Source organism: Taeniopygia guttata, chromosome 1, assembly GCF_048771995.1.
Source record: "Taeniopygia guttata chromosome 1, bTaeGut7.mat, whole genome shotgun sequence".
In the NCBI taxonomy this organism is placed as follows: domain Eukaryota; kingdom Metazoa; phylum Chordata; class Aves; order Passeriformes; family Estrildidae; genus Taeniopygia; species Taeniopygia guttata.
In genome coordinates this window covers 85,074,973-85,094,505 of record NC_133024.1, presented here as the reverse complement: position 1 = coordinate 85,094,505, position 19,533 = coordinate 85,074,973, and the positions used below count along the sequence as shown (strand labels likewise).

At 35.8% G+C, this 19,533-nt stretch overlaps 1 protein-coding gene across 1 annotated transcript; it reads left to right on the top strand.

Moving 5' to 3' along the window:
• The first annotated feature begins 240 nt into the window (after positions 1 to 240).
• Positions 241 to 16,153, top strand: TSGA10 (testis specific 10). Its single transcript, XM_072936680.1, is given in 21 exon segments — positions 241 to 268; positions 2,573 to 2,677; positions 2,680 to 2,724; positions 2,727 to 2,740; positions 2,973 to 3,122; positions 3,474 to 3,542; positions 3,544 to 3,652; positions 3,839 to 3,918; positions 6,263 to 6,377; positions 6,380 to 6,413; positions 7,811 to 7,926; positions 8,453 to 8,460; positions 9,866 to 9,976; positions 10,492 to 10,508; positions 10,600 to 10,692; positions 10,694 to 10,717; positions 10,719 to 10,776; positions 14,645 to 14,847; positions 15,168 to 15,211; positions 15,214 to 15,268; positions 16,093 to 16,153. Coding segments are annotated over 21 exon segments (1,539 nt in total).
• The last annotated feature ends 3,380 nt before the right edge of the window (positions 16,154 to 19,533 follow it).

Genomic DNA, 19,533 nt, shown 5'->3' with positions numbered 1-19,533 from the left:
AGAAATAATTAAAATTTCTGTGAAAGCAGTGGTCATAAATATTTATATCAGCATTAATGGGAAAAGGGGTTTACTGATAATTTTGTACCAGATTTTACAATCCATCTTTTTAAAAATTATTTTTAGGAATATTTCTAACCTCTCGTTTTGCCTATAGAATTTCAGTCATATACACCTGTAGGGACAACAGCTATTATGATAATCTTGGAAAGCAAGAGTAAAGAAAATAAAAATGCAGAGATGGCACGCTTGCTAGAAAGCTATTTAGGTAAGCTGTTGTGCTGGTACTGAGCCAGAAGTCAGTATGTCCATCACAGTTGCTTGGCTTCTGTCCTACAGAACTCCTGCCTCAAGGAAATCAGAGTCATAGAATAGTTTGTGTTGGAAGGGATCTTAAAGACCACCTAGTTCCAACTCCCTTTTCATGCACAGGGACACCTTCCACTAGACCAGGTTGTTCAGAGCTCCATCCAGCCTAATGTTGAGCATCTCCAGATGTGGGGACTCCACAGCCTTTTTCGCCAATCTCTTCCAGTGCCTCATCACCCTCCAAAGAAGTGAATTCTTCTTGAAAATATACAACTCCTCCCTATAATCTAATTTAAACCTTCCCTCCTTCAGCTTAAGGTCCTATCCTTGTCCTATCACTACATTCCAATGCGGAAAGTCCCTCTCCAGCCTTCTTGTAAGCTCCACTTAGGTACTGGAGTCTCCCTGGAGCCTCCAGGCTGAACAGCCCCAGCTCTCTCAGCCTGTCTTCATAGGAGAGGTGCTCCAGCCCTCTGATCAGCTTAGTGCCCCAACAGAACAGTGTCTTTCTTGAACAGATCAGTGTCTTCTTGAACAGCTGTGAGCTGGATGCAGCACTCCAGGTGGGGTCTCATGAGGGCAGAGTAGAGAGAGAGGGTCCCCTCTTTTCCCCTGCTGGCTGTGCCTCTTAGCTGCAGCCCAGGGTGTGGTTGGCTGCCTGGTCTGCAAGGCCACGTTGCCAGCTTATGTTGAACTTCTCGTCCGCCAGCACCCCTAAGTCCTTCTCCCCAGAGCTGCTCTCCATCCATTCTGCTCCCAGCTTGTGTCCACTGACAGATGTTCAACAACACCAGCCCAATATCAACCCCTGAGGAGCACCACTGTTCTCCACCTGGACATTGGGTCATTGGCCAGTTTGAGTGCAACCATCCATCTAGTTCTTTATCCACAGAATGGTCCATCTGTGAAGTCCATGTCTCTCCTGATTAGAGACAAGGACGTTGTGCGGGCCAGTGTCAAATGCCTTGCAGAAGCACAGGTAGATGATTGCAGTTGCTTTTTCCTCATCACTTACTTTACCCCACTCCTGTAACCCCCTTGTAGAAGGCCACCAAAACTGTCAGGCATGATTTGCCATGGTGAAATCGTGTTGACTGCAACTAATTACCTCCTTATTTCCCATGTGCTGTAGGATAGTTTCCAGGGGGGTCTGCTCCATGATGTTGACAGGTACTGAGGCAAGAGTTACTGGCCTGTATTTCCCTGGGTCTTCCATATTTCATTCCAAATCAGTGGTGAAATGTGTCACAACAGTAAATTCTTACCACTATACGGCAAGTGTAATATAAGTATATATTTTAGGATATATAAATATTATCATGTTTTCCAAAAAGTGCTCTTTTACTAGTTGTGAGTGAGCAAATACTCACAAGTGTGTGTAAATTCTGTGTGTAAATTTGAGTCTTCAATGCTCAGTGAGGTACTGAAGGTGCCTGTTGCTTGATTGCTCTGATTCCCTTCCCTAGGACTAGGGAAATGCATATAACTGCAGAACTTGAGAGTGCCTCTTTCAGTGAGAACAGTGTATTTGGATGGGATTCACCTAATCTACATGATATATCAATAGTGATGATGACTGTAATAGATATGTAGACTGTCTTTATCATCAGAGGTACTCCTAGGACATGATTAATTTTAGTATGAATGCCAAAATCGATTGTAGGAATCAATTTCTAGAAATTAATCTTTGTAGTGACTCAAAATTACATTAGTTTACTATTAAACAAATGGGATTTGGTGTGCAATTTTGAATTTAAGAATTGTGGTTTATCTTCAGAATCTGCTTTAGGCTCTTAAATGACTTTCTGGATTTCAACAATACTTACTTGTGCATTACTTTATTTCCATTTCAAAAATTCACCTTTCATGGACCTTAAACATACATGGTGGCCTACTTTCTATCATATTTAAAAATTCATTAGATATTCCAGTACAAATCTACCCTTGGTTCTGAACAGATATATTTCAAGTTAATTAACATTTAGCTTGTATGTCCCTTTCTTTCTTGTTAGATACATATTAGAAGGACATTCAGGCATATTTGCAATATAACAAAAAAGAGAAAATACAGACATTCAGAAGTTACTTTAAAGTATTATATGGATATTTATTTTGATTAGGTATCTGCTTCATCTTCATTTTAAAGGGTATATTTATCCATTTTACATTGAAGTATCACTAATTACAAAAGTTTTATTTCAGTGCATGCATTCTCTCATTTATGCTAATGCAGCTTATGCTACAAAGAGAATATGAAATAAAGCAAGGGAATCACCTTCAAGGCTTGATGCCTTTATTTAGTCACTGAAAAAGGACAGAGACTGCCATAAATGTGAGACTGAGGATTTGTTAAAGGTATTAAGAAACACGTCTCAAGTCCTAAGTAAATCTCTACTTGTGGCAGCATAAAAAAAAAAAATCATCCATCCAGGTGAGCTTGGGAAGTCCTAAGCTTTGGAAGAGGAGGAATATATTTTTTAGAATATATCTCATGTTAAACTACTAAAGCTATAACTACCAGGAAGAAAAACTAGCTGATTGTAAACAGAAGGATGCATAAAATAGGAATGAGCCTATAATAGATGTTTTCAGACCAGATATAATAAGAAAGTGTTTCAAGTTTTGTTTTTCTGCTTTAACACTATATCACCATATTCTTTAAGGAAGTGGTTTCTGATCCAGAAGTCTTGAAAATATTGAATATGAAGAACTTGAGTCAACATGGAAAATTAATGAATGTCATAGCAGAAATTCAGGGTAACTTCCAAGTTTTAACAGCAGAAAGAGACAAAATTCTCAGTCTTTATGAAAGGGTAAATTTTATTTATATTTGTGATTAATTGAAATAACAAGGTAATGTGCAAGAAAAAGACATACTTTTGGTTTCGTATGAAAGAAAAAAGAAAGAATGCAAAATATTTGTTTAAAAACATTTTTTAAAAAGTTATGGAAATTCTGTGATTTGAATCTGTCAGTTCAATACAAGTTTGTAAGTGCTGTCTTGAGTTAAAAATGCTTTCCTGATTCAAAGAATATGTGCACAAATGATTACTTCATCTTCGATATTACACAGTTTCTGGGATGCTCTACATTACCGCCACAGGACCCAGTAATATATTGATTATCTATTCTATGTTTCTGTTATTCAACCGTTTTAAAAACAGGCCTGGAAGGAAATTTCCCAGCTTTTCCAGGAAGTTGTAAAATGCCCCAGGACTCCTAAAAGTTATCACTCATGTGACAGCTCAAGCTGTGTTAAGACACATGGAGATAGAAAGGGATACAGCACTGTCGTATTTCTGAAGGATGTCTATGGAACATGATAGCTTCAGGGAGCAGTTACAGGTTTGATTCTGTCCCATCCCACCTCAGCCCCACCCCACACGTTATTTAAACATGAAAACTACCTAGCAGTGTAATTAAAGTTGCTAAGGATTTCTCTTCTGGTCCTGAGAATTAATTGATTTACAAGTCTGTGGTGAGTTGAGACTTGGTTTATATGTGCTTTTGTTGTTGGGTTATTTGATATGGATTTCCCAAGAGAGTGTGTTTAATGAAAAGGCTCATTTGGAGCAGAGAATTGAAGAGCTTTAAACTACTATTCACGATGTAAGGGAAAATAATTATTTATGGAATTGTAAATATAGTACAGGTGACGTTCCTGGTTAATCCTGCAGCACCAGCCAGACTGCTATCAGGAAACAACAGGCTGAGAGCCATGAATGTTATTTACCAAGACTCTTTCCCCTCTACTCTGCTCTGTTAAGGCACCACCTGGAGAACTGTGTCCAGCTCTGAGGTCTCCAACGTTAATAGTCACGTGGACCTGTTGGAGGCCACGAAAATGATCAGAGTGGGCTGGAGCACCTCTCATACAAAGACAGGCTGAGAGAGTTGGGGTTGATCAGCCTGGAGAAGGGAAGACTTCAGGGGCATGTTTTGGTGCCTTCCTGTACCTAGAGGGGACCAGCAAGAGAGCTGAGGAGGGAGTTTTCACAAGAACATGTAGTGACAGGACGAGAGGGAATGGTTTTAAACTGGAAGACAACAGGTTTAGATTAGATACAAATTAGAAATTTCTGACTGTGAGGGTGGTAAAGTCCCGGAACAGGTTGCCTAGAGAAGTTGTGGATGCCCCATCCCTGGAAGTGTTCAAAGCCAGTCTGGTTTTGGTCTTTAAATGGTCTTTAAAGTCTCTTCCAACTAAAACCATTCTGTGATTCTGTGATTTTAAGACTGTACCAAGCTTCGACAGTGTTACCCACAGTGATCTTATATCCAGATGAGAATAGGCTTGTTTCACCTGGAGTAGAAGAGGGATATAAGTCCTACCTGCCAGTAGGTTCATCAAGAAGTTATTAACAGGCTTTTTACTCCAGTGCTTGGTGGAAAGATGAGCAAAAATGGGCAGCCATTGAAACTAGAAGAGTTCAGGCTGAATACAAGGAAATACTTGCTTCTCATGAGGGCAGTTGAGTAGTCCTCAGCCTTGGGGATTTTCAGGACTGGACTGGACAAAGCCCTGAACGGCCTCACCTCAGAGCTGGTCCTGCTTTGAGCAGGGGTTTGGACTAGAGACCTGGAGTCTATTCAAATGTGGATTACTTTATGACTGTGTATTACTAAGACCCGATGCCTCAAATCTAAATGTAATTGCACTGTTCTGGCAAGTCGTATTTCATATGGTTTAAGTTACTTGTGTGTGCACTTGTTTGCTAATCAATGGCACAAAAATAGAAAATGGAAACCTTAATATAATGAATATAAATCGTAAATTTACTTACAATCTTGGTTGATTTTTAAATAAATAAATATTGGTTTCTGCTGTATATCTTTCTTCTAGATCTTGTGGTTATAAATTCTGGTTTATCTTCTTTTTTTGCCTCAGCCTTCTAAAATCCTGCTAAGCTTATAAATATAATACCACCGTTTATAATATTAAATGGAGTGCATCTGATATGAAGAATACACTGTAGGCTGAAATAGCTCAGAGTAGAAAATTAATTTTAATCACACACCTACATTTGACATGTAGTGAGTATTGGAAGCCCTGTTTTACATACATCATCTTATTTCTTCAGTTCTTTTGGTACCTTTGAGGGTGATACATCAACATGAAATTTATGGCACTAGTATTGAAGAAGTTACTGTATACCAGAAGCTTACTGTCTTGATCTTTAGAAGCCTGAACTTTGGTTATAGTAACATAGAAATTAGTACTGAAAAATTTGGTAAAGGAGGAGAGAGATGGGGTAAGGATTTTTGTATTTTAAAAGATGTGTTTCAAATAATTTAGAAAGGACAGTTCTTTGAATGTTAAGTGTAAGTATTTTAATAAAAAGATAGAGGTTTCTTTAGACTGAGGATTTCAAACCAGCTTTGCTGGAGTCTGTGGAACAGATTTTGGATCTGTTATTTGTTTTAGCTACAGACCTGAAGGCCTCATGGTGGTAACTTGGTTACATAGTGCTTTATGCAAGCATTTTACAGTGATTTCTCTACCTAGTTATTGGCATAGGCATGTAACTTAATAGAGGCTGAAAGCCATTATTTGTCATATTGTGTCCCAAACCATGATTTCTCCCTATTCATACACTCATAATAATGTTTTCTTCTATGCTATTTTGTGCTGAAAACTTTTAATGTTGATCAATGACAAACATTTTTGTCCTTGGGCGTAATTACCAACCAAAAATTTATATGAATAAATAAAAATATTCCCAGAGATCTAAAAGATGGGAAATAGATTTACCTTCAAAAGAAGTGAAAGTCACATTTCAGGTCTTTGCCAACTATCTTCAGTAAACTGAGTCAGGCCTTGAGTAAATGAGATATTTGGACATTTCTTCTTCAGCAAAAGATTTGTGCTAGAAACAGAGTAAAAATTGAAATAAATTCTATAAATCAGCTCTTTTTTCCCCCCTCAGCTGTTAATGTTTGATTATATTTATAGTTAGATAGTGAACAGTTAGAACAGATGTCTACAGTGGCACTGATGAAAGACACCATTGATTCTTTGGAAACTGAGATGAAAAGATTGACAAGAAAAGTACTGGATTCTGAAACTGAGTGAGTTGATAGGAAGCTGAATATGCTTCTCTTAAGTAAGTAAAATCATGTAATTGCATTAATTTGACTGGTAATATCAGTCTGTGTGTTGCCACAGCAGGCCCCCGGCTGGGTAAGGTTTAGCATTGACTCCATGACTCTCAGAAGGCTGATCAATCTCTTTATTAGTTTATTCCTAATTAGAAACCCATTGCTTTTATAGACAGTTACAATCCACCTGGACCTAACTGGTCCTCCAATCTAAACACCATCACCATTGGTCATTTAAGAAACCACCCTTTGGTAAACAAATCTCCATAACACATTCCACGTGTTCACTACAACAGGTGCAGCAAGTGAAGATAAGAATTGTTTCTGATTCTTTTCTCTGATCTTCTCACAGCCTTTCCCAGAAAGGCCTGGGAAAGTTGTGTGCCTCTCTCTGTAGCCAAAGAGCTGCTGCCACACCTATGTTCACTGTTTTTGGTAACTGTTATATGGGCCAAAGAGAAAGGAATTTATGAAAGCTGCTATGAGCCATCCTTCATTTTGGAATTAAATTGTTTTCTTCATTGCCTATTTATATGTAAATGTTCTTGTCTTATTGATATGATGATATGGTGGAAACCATCTTCAGTGAAAAAATAAAATTCACTTAATTTAGAGTTAGGAGCTTTCTGTTAGAAACTACAGGGATTGATGGGTTTTGGTAAATAGTATATGAAAAATGTTATTTTAATTTATTTTTTTTAATGAAAATTGGCAAATGCATAAACTAGTGACTGTCATGTCATTAGTTTTAAAGATCCATTTCTTACTCTTGGAGCCTTTTCATGAGAGGAAGTAAAACTGAATCTTTATGTAGGGCTTATGGTCTGCTGCTCAACTGGTGTTCCCAGTCCTGTTCAGAAGCATAGTGGGACTAGACTAGGTCAAAGCCTTTAGGGAATAAAACATATGTCAGTGAGTGCTGCTTTATAATAAATTCTCGGATTTATGAACACTGTTCAATTGTTGAAAACTAGACGCTGTCACTAAAACATCTCTTTCTTTACACCCCCAAACCAAACTGATGATTCTTTTCAGTTTCCTGAAAAGTGTGAGAATCATTAATATTACTACATTTTAACATATAACTTGGTTATAAGTTGAAGCAGGTCAAGCATTCCAATGGATGTCCCAGGTGGTGATTTTTTATTTTAATTATTTTTGTGATTTCCTTATGATCACCTGTTGCAAAGAATTCTCTTACTTTTCTGTAATCCTTTATGCAATTACTCAGAATTTAATACACTGAGATTCAAGATAACATTAATAAAATATCCCAAACAGTCTAAAATAGATAGAAAAACTCTCAATTTTTCCTATCTTTTGCAATTCTAGTGACATTTATAAAAGAAAAAATAGTATATCAATGTCTGAATTCTCCTGTTTAATGCTTCTGCTTTTCCAGTTTATTCAATGAAAAGACAGAACTGAGTCTTTCATAGATTCAGGGAAGCCTTGTGAAGAAAAAACTTGAAATGCAACTTAGTTATAAGAAAATTGTGAATTTAGATTTAAAAACTGGTGAATGACAGATCCAATTTTTATAATAAAATTCAATAGGCTTATTGTCATATTCTGCAGTCATCTTCTTTTAATGGGTTGAAAGAAAAGGCATTGAATGCAAACAAATAAATAAATATACTTCTGAAAGTTTTAACATTCTGAATGCAGAACTCTTGGTTTGGTTTTTTTTTATTATTGAAAGGTTTTTGCATTTTAAAATTATGTGACAGATGTCTGGCAAGGGTAAGTTTCAGTGACAACACATACTGTATTTATGTTTCTTCAAGAGTTGCTTTTGGATAGAAGATACTTGAAATAGTGTGTCATAATACAGCCTTACATTATCTACTGTGTTTTTTATCTCTGTGCAGTTCCTGGTGAAAGTAGTTAAAATATTTCAAGTGTCATCTCATGCACACACAATACTCCTGCACCAATATGTTTTCCAGGCAGCTAGAAATTTAGCTTAATACCTGTAGGAGTTCATCACTTCTGTGGTGATGTGGTTTTTCTTCTTTTTCTTCAGCTTCTTGCCTTCATTTAGGTTTTCTGGTACTTGATCTGCGAACTTGCTCTACTGTTCACTTGACTTTCTCTTCCTCTAGAAGTGCTACTCAGTTTTAAAGGAGTAAATTAACTGTACCTGATGTCAGATATATAGAACTTTTAAGTCATTAAGGGTCCCTTTTAAGTGAAGAAATGTCCTCCAGGAGATTTATTCCACCCAAGTTTTTTAAGTGATGAGTTTTATCTTTCTCCATTATAGAGGTAGTATAGCTAATGGCTTTAGATCAGGTGTTTAATTCTTCATTGAGACCACTTCCATTCTGAATAACTTTTCTCCCAAACATACTATTTTTTTTTCTTAAGTGCCCTCCTAGAAAAGGTGAGGTTGGTAGTGGCTTTGACTGCCAAAAGTTCATCAGGGAATCACTTCTTCACCTCTTCTTGGAATCACACTTTATAAGGATGATATCAGCTGGTAGAAAATGCAGCTTCCTGTTGCTCCCAGCTACTTTTGAAAGCTTCACAGTTTTCTTTGCAATACCTGGATGCTTGTAGAAGCAGCTGAAAACAAAATGTCTCATAGGATTAAGTACTTTTTGTAGGATTGCCTCTAGAATATGTATTAGTTCCTCCAGGCTCTTCCATTAGTTGAGGTGATACTCCAAGTATTTAAAGTATTATTATTTCTTTCCTTGAGTTTACTGGAAAATTTCCAGAACACCTTTCTCAGGACCTCACAGCCTTTTTGCAACAGGAATGAGGGTTTCTCCATAGAGCCTTCCCCACACTACACCTTCCCCCAGTTTTTGCAACTGAGTTCTCCTAGTATTTTTGCACAGAAGTTTCTGAACTGTGCAGCTTAAGACAGCCTTTCTGCAGTTCTTTTTCCTCCTTCTGTTCACTTTCTCAAGAAATAATTCTCAGAAGTTCTATGTCTGTTCTCTTAATACTTGTGGCTTTATTTCTCCTGATTGGGAAATAAGCATTTGATTAAATAGAATGTAAGCAATTCTGTAATAATTAAATTACTTAATTTTTTATCTGTCTTCTACTTTTAAAAATATAGGCTTTTAAAAAACTGTAATGTGATAGAGATGGAACTGATTGAGCTCTGCTTGTTAAATGGGACAATCTAGATGCTAAATAAACCATCTGTTTTTTTCTTTTTAATGGCTACATTCCTTTACAGATATTTTTCTTCTTTTTAAGAAGATTTAGCATTATTTAGAAGGAAAAAAGAAATTCTTAGAAATTAAAAATTTGGTTTATAAAAATAGACATAATTTACATTTCACATAGCCTTTAAAAATGAGTTAATAAAGTAATAAAGCTGTAGACCTTAGATTCTTTTTTTTTTTTTTTTTTTTTTAAGGTACAAGCAGTATAATTCTTTTTTTTTAAAGATACAAGCAGTATACTTAAACCTTATGGAAAAAACCTTTCTTCATAGGTACTATATAAAGAACTAGCAAAGTACCAAACTGAGTTTGACGATATGAAGTTGAAAGCACAGGATTAAAACTGAGATATTTTCAGTCTGAAGCATGTGCTGAAGTCTAAAGTGAGTATACAGATTAAAACTGTTGGTTTTTAACTAAAAGTAAAATTTTTTTATATCTCCATAGAAGAATTTGCTTCCTAACCAAAACTCATTTGCATTCCCTTAATTTGGTTTTAGTAGTTTGGACACATTTTCATGGCTGTTTTTGCAGTACAAAATTAATGTACAATATTTCATTGTGGTTTTACATATATATACATATATATATATATACATATATATATATATATATATATATATATATGTATATATATGTATATGTATATACACACACACATGTATGTTTATTAAATTTAAAAAATCAGACAGGGAATAATACAGAGACCTGGAACTCTTTTCTCTTTATTATTTTATGGGATTAAAATAAAAAGAAATATTACTGCGCTATATTGCTATACTTTGTCTAATGTTAACCTAGCCATTCTGAACAGATGTCTATTGATCATTAAAATGTACTCATCTTGGACAAAACTCTGATTCTTGAGAAGTCTCTCAATGTTTTCACTAAATGGCAGAATTTTCAGTGGAAAGAGTATATCCAATACCGTATCTGTAGATCTATAATTATCCCTATTTTTTGGAGCTTACTGTAAATTATTAAATAAATAAGCTTTATGTGTTAGGAGGGAGAACTGTGAGCTCTTGGAGAATTATCACAAAGCCTGTGAACAAGGAAGTTGGGAAGCAAAATGCCACGAAGGAGAAACAGGCTTTTCCTGTTAGACTGGCACTGATCAGTGCAGTCTGAGAGCCACAGTTGGAAAGGAAAAATAGAGTCCCTTGAAACACAGATGGAGCAATTGAGTTGAAATCATTCTTTCCATAGTTCACCCTTGAAATGGTCTTGTAATATTTTAAAATTATGTATAATGCCACTTCTATTTCAGGGAGATTTTCCACCATGAACTGTATGCTTTTTATTTTATATAGTAATATTATCAGAATTCCACCAGTCACACTTTGGAAAAAAAATATTAAAAAAAAAATTCAAGGAAAACAAAAAAATTAAATGCTCTCATGATTTGGAATCATTGAAGGCATTAAGTCATACACAACTCCACAGCATACCTGAATCATATCCTGTCATATTCCTGTCCCTGCTCTTCTTGCTTTGAGCTTCTTAGTCTTCTTTCCACTGTTTCAGATGTCCCATAGAGCCTCTTCCCACTTGAAAATCTGAAGAACTTGAAGAAAAATTAATAGTGTGGTTTTAGAAATATGTTGTGAGCATATAAACATGGTTTGGAGGATCTCTAATATTTGTTGCAGATCATCTCTGCTTCTTGAACATCACATAAGCTGCTGAGTGCTACTCAAGAACATTAGATACTCTAGAGGAATCAAGATTGCTGTTTAGAAAGTGAATGAGAACACAGCAATAACAAAACAGCACAGGAGGGTGGTGTGGCAGATTTTGGCATTTCTTGAAGAGAAAATAAAACAGGTACATGGTTCTAATTTGTCCAACAAGCCTGAAACTAGCAGACATTTCATCCTTCTAATTCCTTCCCACATGTCTGCTATTAAGTATAGGAATGAACAGGCCTCTTAATGAACACTATGTCAGCGTATTGGGTTAGAATTCCAAATGTCATATTCCAGTTCATACCGTTATATGCAAGGCACATATCTAAAACACAGATGTTTGTATTCAAAAATCCTAACGTGCACAGCAGATCTCTGTGTTCTTTTTTTTTTTTTTTTTTGGTGAGACAGAGCTAGAATTAATGTGATATGCTCCCATAAAATAATCTCTTTGGATGTCATTTCTAGTAAATCCTTCAAGCAAATCACAGTGCCTTACCTCTCACTTTTCTCTGTTAACCTTCCACACTCATTCTGCCACCCACTGAAAGTTAAGGAGTTGAAAGTGGCTGACCAGGAATATCCCTGGGCAAAGTACAGGCATTTTTCAAAAAGGAAAAACCTAGGTTATGTTAATTTGAAATGTACAAAATTCTTAATGCTTTTAGTAAGACCTGCTTCTGCTGCCTTGTGGACTCCACTTTAATGTGACTCTCATTAGTCAGGCCTGAATTTACAGGTGACAGTGGTATAAATGTGACTGACAGAATCTCAGCATTCACAGATCATCTACACGCAAAACCAAATTTTATTGCTAAAATAAGAGGATCTCATCTGAAAATAAAATGCAGTCCATGGCAGAATTTTCAACCTTATTAACTCTGCAAAAGGAGTAAAATTACAGGAATAGATTTTAAAACACCGGAAGATAAGTTTGCTGTCAGAAGCAAGAACTTCTCTAATTTTTATATACAGGAGTTATTTAAATAAATAAAGTTTACAGTAGAACAAATTGCTGCAGCCTCTTAAAATTTGCCACAATTATATAGAGATATTTTGTAGGATTTTGGAAGTTATTTTAATTTTTTAGTAGAGTTTTATATTGCATTTCTGTATCATTTAACAACAGAAGCAGCATACAAGTCTTCTGTTTCTGCCTTAAGCAACTCTCTTGTGAAGATGGGCAGAGGGCCTCGAAATATACATTTGGAGAGAGTCTCTGTACTTGAAAATGTCACATCTACACCAGAACTTTGCATTAAACCAGATGCAATCAAAGAATGATTAAATTAGCATTTAATTTCCACAGCAGAGAAGGTAGAAAGGGTATGTGAAATATATTAGAAAAATAAGTTTATGTTAATGTTACACTTAAGGGATCCAAATATACTTTAGAATCATGAATGATCATTTTTAAATTTTTTAAATGTTTAATTTGGCATTTCTCAGGAGCTTACTCCTCAAAGGGTATGAGTTCAACACTTTTTTTGAAAGGGACACTGCCTCACTGCTTTGCAGGGTTTTACTATGAACATTCAAAAGTGTGAGCTAAAAATTACTGTTGTTTTCAAGAAAGATACCTTCTACATCTAGTCACTAGATAAGCAGTATAGCTAGAGAAGATTGTTAGCAATGAATCTTGGTGGGAACTTTGAAATGATTGACTATTTTAGTAAGTATCAATATTTTTAATATTTTCTTAATTCCCCTTAGAAATCAGTTTTTGTTGGACTTGATTTTTACAAAAACTACAAAATTAATGTGTGATACATAAATTTTTTAAAGTTCAGTTTGGATAAACTTTGAAATGTTGTTCAAACACACGCAGATTATTCAGGTATTTTCAATGTGATTCTATTACTGACCTATCCATCCTCTGCTCCAGATGAGATATTTTCTTGTTCTTTATAGGTTTCCAGTAGTCTGTAAACCTTTATGTATTTTGGAAGCACAGTGGGTAAAGCTGCTGTTTGCCAGTTGGTTTTGCATTCCAGTCAAATGTGTGTGATGTCTTTTGTAGCCTTGTGAAATCCTCTATGATTCTTTTGATATGGAAGAGTTCCAGCATATGGCATTTATCTGAAACTTTTATGAGATCTAATATGGCTAAGCCTCTCTGGATCCTTCTGCTGGCACTGCGGAGACCAGCAACAGTTTTGGAAAAGAAAACTGCAGAAATGCGGATTTGAGAGTTGGAGAAAAGTCAGAAGTTGGGAAATTTTAACTAATTTTTCTGTATCTTTCAAAGAGTAGTCTTTCATTAGCCATGTATAACCTTCAGATAAGTCTCTTGCTTTACACAGTATTCCAGCGCAGAATCTGCCTTATTAGATTACAGCATATTTATATGCAGAAGTGGAAACTAAACCTGATTCTGAATAATATTGTTCTTTCACTGTTTCTAATACAGTTTATTTTCCTATGTCTTCTTCTGTCTACATTATTCTTTTTTTCTGAAATACAAATGTAGAATATCAAAACTGTTTTTCTGCAAAGGAACTAGATTTTTGAGTGAGAGTTCATAGAAAATCGAAACTTTCAGAATGAAGAAACCTTTCAGTTTACTTTGGTAAAAGAAAAAAAAACTTTTGTTTTGATAAATTACAAATGCTTTTTTCTTTTTTCTTCTTCTGTTGGCCTATTATCTGAGTTCTTCCAGTGTATTCCTCCTTTGAACAACAAATGGTTATCTTCTGAAATTTCTAAGAAATGTGGTGGAGAGGTGGAGAATTTGTTAAGATATCTCAGTTCATAGTTTCCCATGACCTTTGGCTGAGCATTGTTGTGCTTTATGTAAACTAGGCTTGAGTAAAATACAGATAAAAGTGTTGCAGCACCCCAAACAGACTCAGTTAGTTAGACTATAATGCATACATGAAAAGATGAAGGGAAAACAGCATCCAGTTTATTCTTGATAAATAAACCCCCAGTTTATTCTTGATGCTCCTGTAAGTAAAATAAGTGTAATCTCACTCTGCTGGTGATGCTGGTACTGTTTTGTAGTACCACGTGTTATTTCCTGTGTGCAAACAGTTAATCAATAGCTTCTTGCCTCAACAAAATGTGAAACTTCCTTCCTCTTCATTAATGATTCTGTCTACAGAATCCATTGATCCATATATTTCATAGCATTTTCTCATTTGTATCAAGTATATTTATATTAAGATATATGCATTGGATGATTTTATAAATCTTACAAAGGATTTTGACTGGGAAAGTATAAAACTAACCACTCATTTGCAGTGAAAATTAATTTTGTCATTGATCCCATTGATCCTTTTATATATATATATATATATTTGAAGATTACCCCAATAGTAAGCTTGATGGACATACACCTGAAACTTTAAAATCTTTGTTTATCTGCAGAGCAAGTGTGAGTCAAACCATTCTGAAACAGAGATGCTGAGAAAACAACTGGGAAATGAAAAAGCATCTATAAAAAACCTGGAATCTTCGCTTGTGTCCAGTTGTGAGAATGAATTTCAGTCACAGAGAGCAAACCAAGAGAAAGTCTCTGAAATTCAGTTTCACAAGGAACAGCTTTCTTTAGTAGAAAACAATCTGTGAGTAAATGACAAAGAGAGTATTGCAGTTTTTCTCATTATTTCCAATGTATTTTAAAACATGTGGTTTTATATCTAGCTGCATTTTCAAATGGCCAGTGTGCCTTTACTACATTAATAGCAGAAGATACCAAAAACCTCTTTGGATTTCTCAGTTAAACCCTAATAGACTCTTCTTTATAGTGTTGTATTTTGCTCCAAAAAATGTTCTTAATCTCATTTGCATGATATAACTGTCCATTTAATTTTGAATAATTGCATGTGGCTAAATGCTTAGAGAATTACAGTTACTATCTAGTTAATTTGTATGGACTTCACAGTGCTGTGCAGAATCAAGAATTTACTCACCTCAGAAACAGAGCAACTCAGAGTCAGAACTGGATATCACCAAAACACAGCTGGGGACTGAGCACTTTGATAGGCAAGTATATGTTTTTGTACTGTGCTTCCTGCAGCTAATTGGGGTGAAATGCAGTATAGTACTGAGACTTAGGCTAATTAGTCAGATAAAAAACAAAATTTGGATTTACACTGCTCTACATGTCCTCTGTGTTCAGAGACTATTAATGTAACTAAATTTAGTCTATTCAGCTGTTACACATGCTGTCTAAATTAGTTGTGTAGGTTGCCTGTATAGCCAACAGAAAGAGACAGTGAGATTAACTACCCTCTGGAATGGCCTGGTTTAGGATGAGGTGGGTCACTTTCCTGAAGATACTCATCTCTCTTCACTCATTTGTACTGATGCCTGAATTGATCTATAGTGAAAATCCAGGTGACTAGCTGTTTATACAAGTGCTTTAGAGCCTACTAATTCTCTGTGCCCCCGGAATGATTTTCGCCTGTACCAACCCCTATTTTTCCAGGTGCTACTTGAAGTTCTGTGGGTGGTTCCCAAATGGCAGTACGACAAATACTTGTATTTTTTAATTTTGCAAGAAGAGAGTTTAACAACCTATAGGAACTATTTCACATGATTTGACCACAGCACCAGAGAATGGTCCCTGTCCTGCTTCGTGCATTGATTTATGTAGTCTTGGTGTCTTACAGAGTTTTCTTATCTTTGAAAAAACAATACTTCTCTTTCATGAATGTATTGAGGATAAAATATTACAGTTTTGGGTATTATTTTGAATATGTAAAACAGCGATCTAAAAGAAGCAGAGTGATGTGATTATAGCACAAGTCTGAGAATGAGGTGTGCCATTTAACCAGTAAATTGTTGATATTCTGTTCTCTCATAAGTAAGGATCAAGGGTCTGAAGAGGGCATCTTTGAGAAGATCATCTTCATGGAAAGAAATTAAGCAGCTTCTCAGAGCCAAAGTATTTTTCTGCCACTGGCAAGTGAAAAAGAGAAAATTTGCCATATAAGAAAAATACTATCATTAAAGTCAGTATCACGTTAGTACATAATGGAAGCATCAGGTTTAGTTTTGTTGTTAGTTTGAAGAAGTGGGCATATGCTATCCTTTTTATAACAGTGGATGGACTAGTCATACTTATTTACTGCCTTAGTGCAGGATGAAATAATGCCTGAAATTAGGAGGTGGAAGTGCCAACACTGTCAGACCTTGAATAGGCACAAAAACAGTGATACCAGGAGCTTCATCCATCAGTCTGGCTTTTTCTTTTTCTTTCTTTACCTCCCCATTTGACTGCAGAAGCAATTTGGACTCCTGTGGAAATATCAGGTTTTAATTATTGTCCTCCCCTGGCTGTGATGACCAAGCACAGGAACTGTTGGGCTTTCTGGGCTGCTGTTGCTCGAGCAAGTCCTTTTGTTGTCCCTAGATCCAACTCCCTGAGCCAGTGCTGAATGTGATCATTCCCCAGCAGGCTTTAGTTACCTCTTACGGTGGTCCACTCCACGGGTAAGTCTGTGGTAATGGCTGGGCCACACTGAAACCCAGGGGTTGTTGTAGCCACCCTACCTAGTAGCTTCCCAATCCAACACAGACTAGATTCTCCTTAATGTAAACAACTGACAATTCTACAAATTGAAACCGCAATTCCAGAGAAGTATGTATCTTTAAAACTTTCCAATGGGTTATCCAATCCCACATACTTCCTTCCCATACAGCAAGATTCAGGAGCTATGGATTGATCTAATATCCAGGCCCCATCTCTTGCACTCAAAATAACTGGACTTCCATTTTGCAACTTTCCCATTGGGGATTCCAGCATCTCTTAAATATCCATCAGTTTCAGGGCACTTCAGTAGACTCTAGTCCACTGGCCTTGCCAACTCAAACAGCACAGGAATATCACAAGCAGCACTGTTCTTACTTTTGAATAACCTTAAAATTAGGCTCTTCCTCCCTGGAGATGTTTATAGTTTTTAGTTTTAAACCTGCAGTTACCATGGATATCTTCTTTCAGGGGAAATTGAGACAATGGATACGTAGAAATAAATCTCAGTAAGAGAATAATACAAAGAGATTCACTAATGTGTCTTTCAGAGAAGAATATTATGAAAACTACATTTCCTTTTAAAATAAAATTTAGATGCTGACAGCATGCATAAAAAAAATATTGCCAGTGGAGGGAGGAAGAAGTCTCAGTTCATGACTTGCTTTTGAAATGATTACGTACTTCCAAGTTTAATTTGTTCACTGAGATTATTTCCTTTGGCACTTGACTAATCTTTGCTATCAAAGGCTTCTCTAAGTATTGAAAATTGGTCCCAATAAAATGAGACAGGTTTCCTCGGGTCAGTGAGCTGGTTCTGGTGCCCTTAGGAAGAAAACACAGTTGTGCATGACAGTTATTTTTTAGCTACTGCTAATCCTTGATTGCAAGTACAGGGAGTCTTCATTCCTCTGATAGAACTGTGTCTACTCTTCCTTCATCTGAGTACACTGTAGCTCTTAAATTTGTTGAAAGAAACATTGTGTCATTTGGTACAGTTTCATTTACTTTTAATTACCATAACACTTGTATTTTTGATACTTACAAAGATAAGAGGAAACAATCTGGTAGTCACCACACTGATACTAACAATTATGGTGGTTTTTCTATTTGCATTACTCCCTTTACAGGGTGATAAAATTCCATTCTAAGAAGTAAACTTCTTGCTTAATAACAAATGAAGACTATGCTTCTGCTAGCTAGATTAGAAATTAAATTCCTATCTTGCTTGATGTTCCTTTTCCACCCCGCTGGTTTTGTGGGGGATTTTTTCTTGGCGTTCCGTTGTTTTGGTTTGAATTTTTTTATCCTGGTTGGCCTTATGTGACTTTTGCACATGCCTAGGGTACCATGAGTTTAAAGACAAAAAATGAAGTAAGTGTTCAAAATTTTCAGACTGTTTTAAGCTAAGTTTGTCTTAATTAAATCAATGTAGCTTTTGCATGGCAATGAGCTCCATTTTTCTGTTTGGTTATTTTCCATTTTTGAGAATTCAAGCTATCTAATTAATATGTAATAACTAATATAATTAATAACTTATTTTCCTTGTTATACTTATATTTTTTGCTACATGGAAAGGACTAAGGTTGTTTCATACTTACAGGATCCTGGAATTCTAGAATGGTTTGGGTTGGAAGGGACATTAAAGACCATCTAGTTCTAACCTTCCACTAGACCAGGTTGCTCAATTCCCTTAAACACTGTTTAGTTACTTGTTTATGCTAAATGGTTTGGGATTGTTTGCATAAGAAAAAAAAAAAAGCAATAATTACTGAAACATTAGCAGTCTGTGCTACATTTTAAAAGCTTCAATTGAAAGAATTTATCAGGTTTGTGTACTGTAGTGGTACAGGGATGAATGAAATAGCCTATTAGAAAAGGCTGTCCTAAAACAGAGCAGAGATCTGAACCTGGAAATGACTGCTTTGTATAAGTGATTTACATTTGATCTGCATATTTGCTTTAATGTCCACAGTACTAAAGTTCTTGATAAATTTTATCAAGAACTTAGAGTGTCAATCAAGAATGAGATGGAATAGTAGAAATATATTAAGTATCTATGAATGATGATTTCCCTCTCAGCTAACTCTAGAAAGATTTAGAAAATTCATTGAGACCACAAAAAAATAAAAACAAATGTAGAATATTGCCTGAGAGTAAAAGCAAGAATAATAATGCAAATATTTGGGTGTAATAATCATCAGCATAACAGAATTAAGACTTTAAAAATAGATATTTGGGGAATTGATGAAATATGATCTAGGTGTAAGTTCCTGTTAAGTAGTGTACTACTATTCCAGGAGGGTCCCCCTGGAGAGGAAGTCTCATTTTTCAGACACTGTAAGAGAAGTCACCAGGGATTGAAAAAGGTACTGTAGAAACAGCTGCTAGAAACTGAAGAGGCTTTTTCCACAGCTAATTTTTGACTCTGCAGTATACATGAAGTACAAAGAGATAGTAGTGTTGGAATCACAATTAATGCCCTTCCTTCTCTCCAGCTGCTATTTCAGCAGACAGTCTGTAATGGGAGATGAGGCAGTCACCTTTTCATTCTGTGGAGGATGTGATATCAGAAGTAAATTGGACAGTGACTTTTTCTTATTATTCCGTCTTTCTCTGTGTATTTATTGTACCAGAGTCCTTGCTCCAGTAAAGTGAAAAGGATGTGCCCTGCACATCCTTTGTGTTGCAGAACTGGTGGGAAAGACCTTTTCTGTCTGGTTTTCTTAAGTGATAGGAGTCCAAAGCTTGCCTTACACATCAAATGTGCTATGAC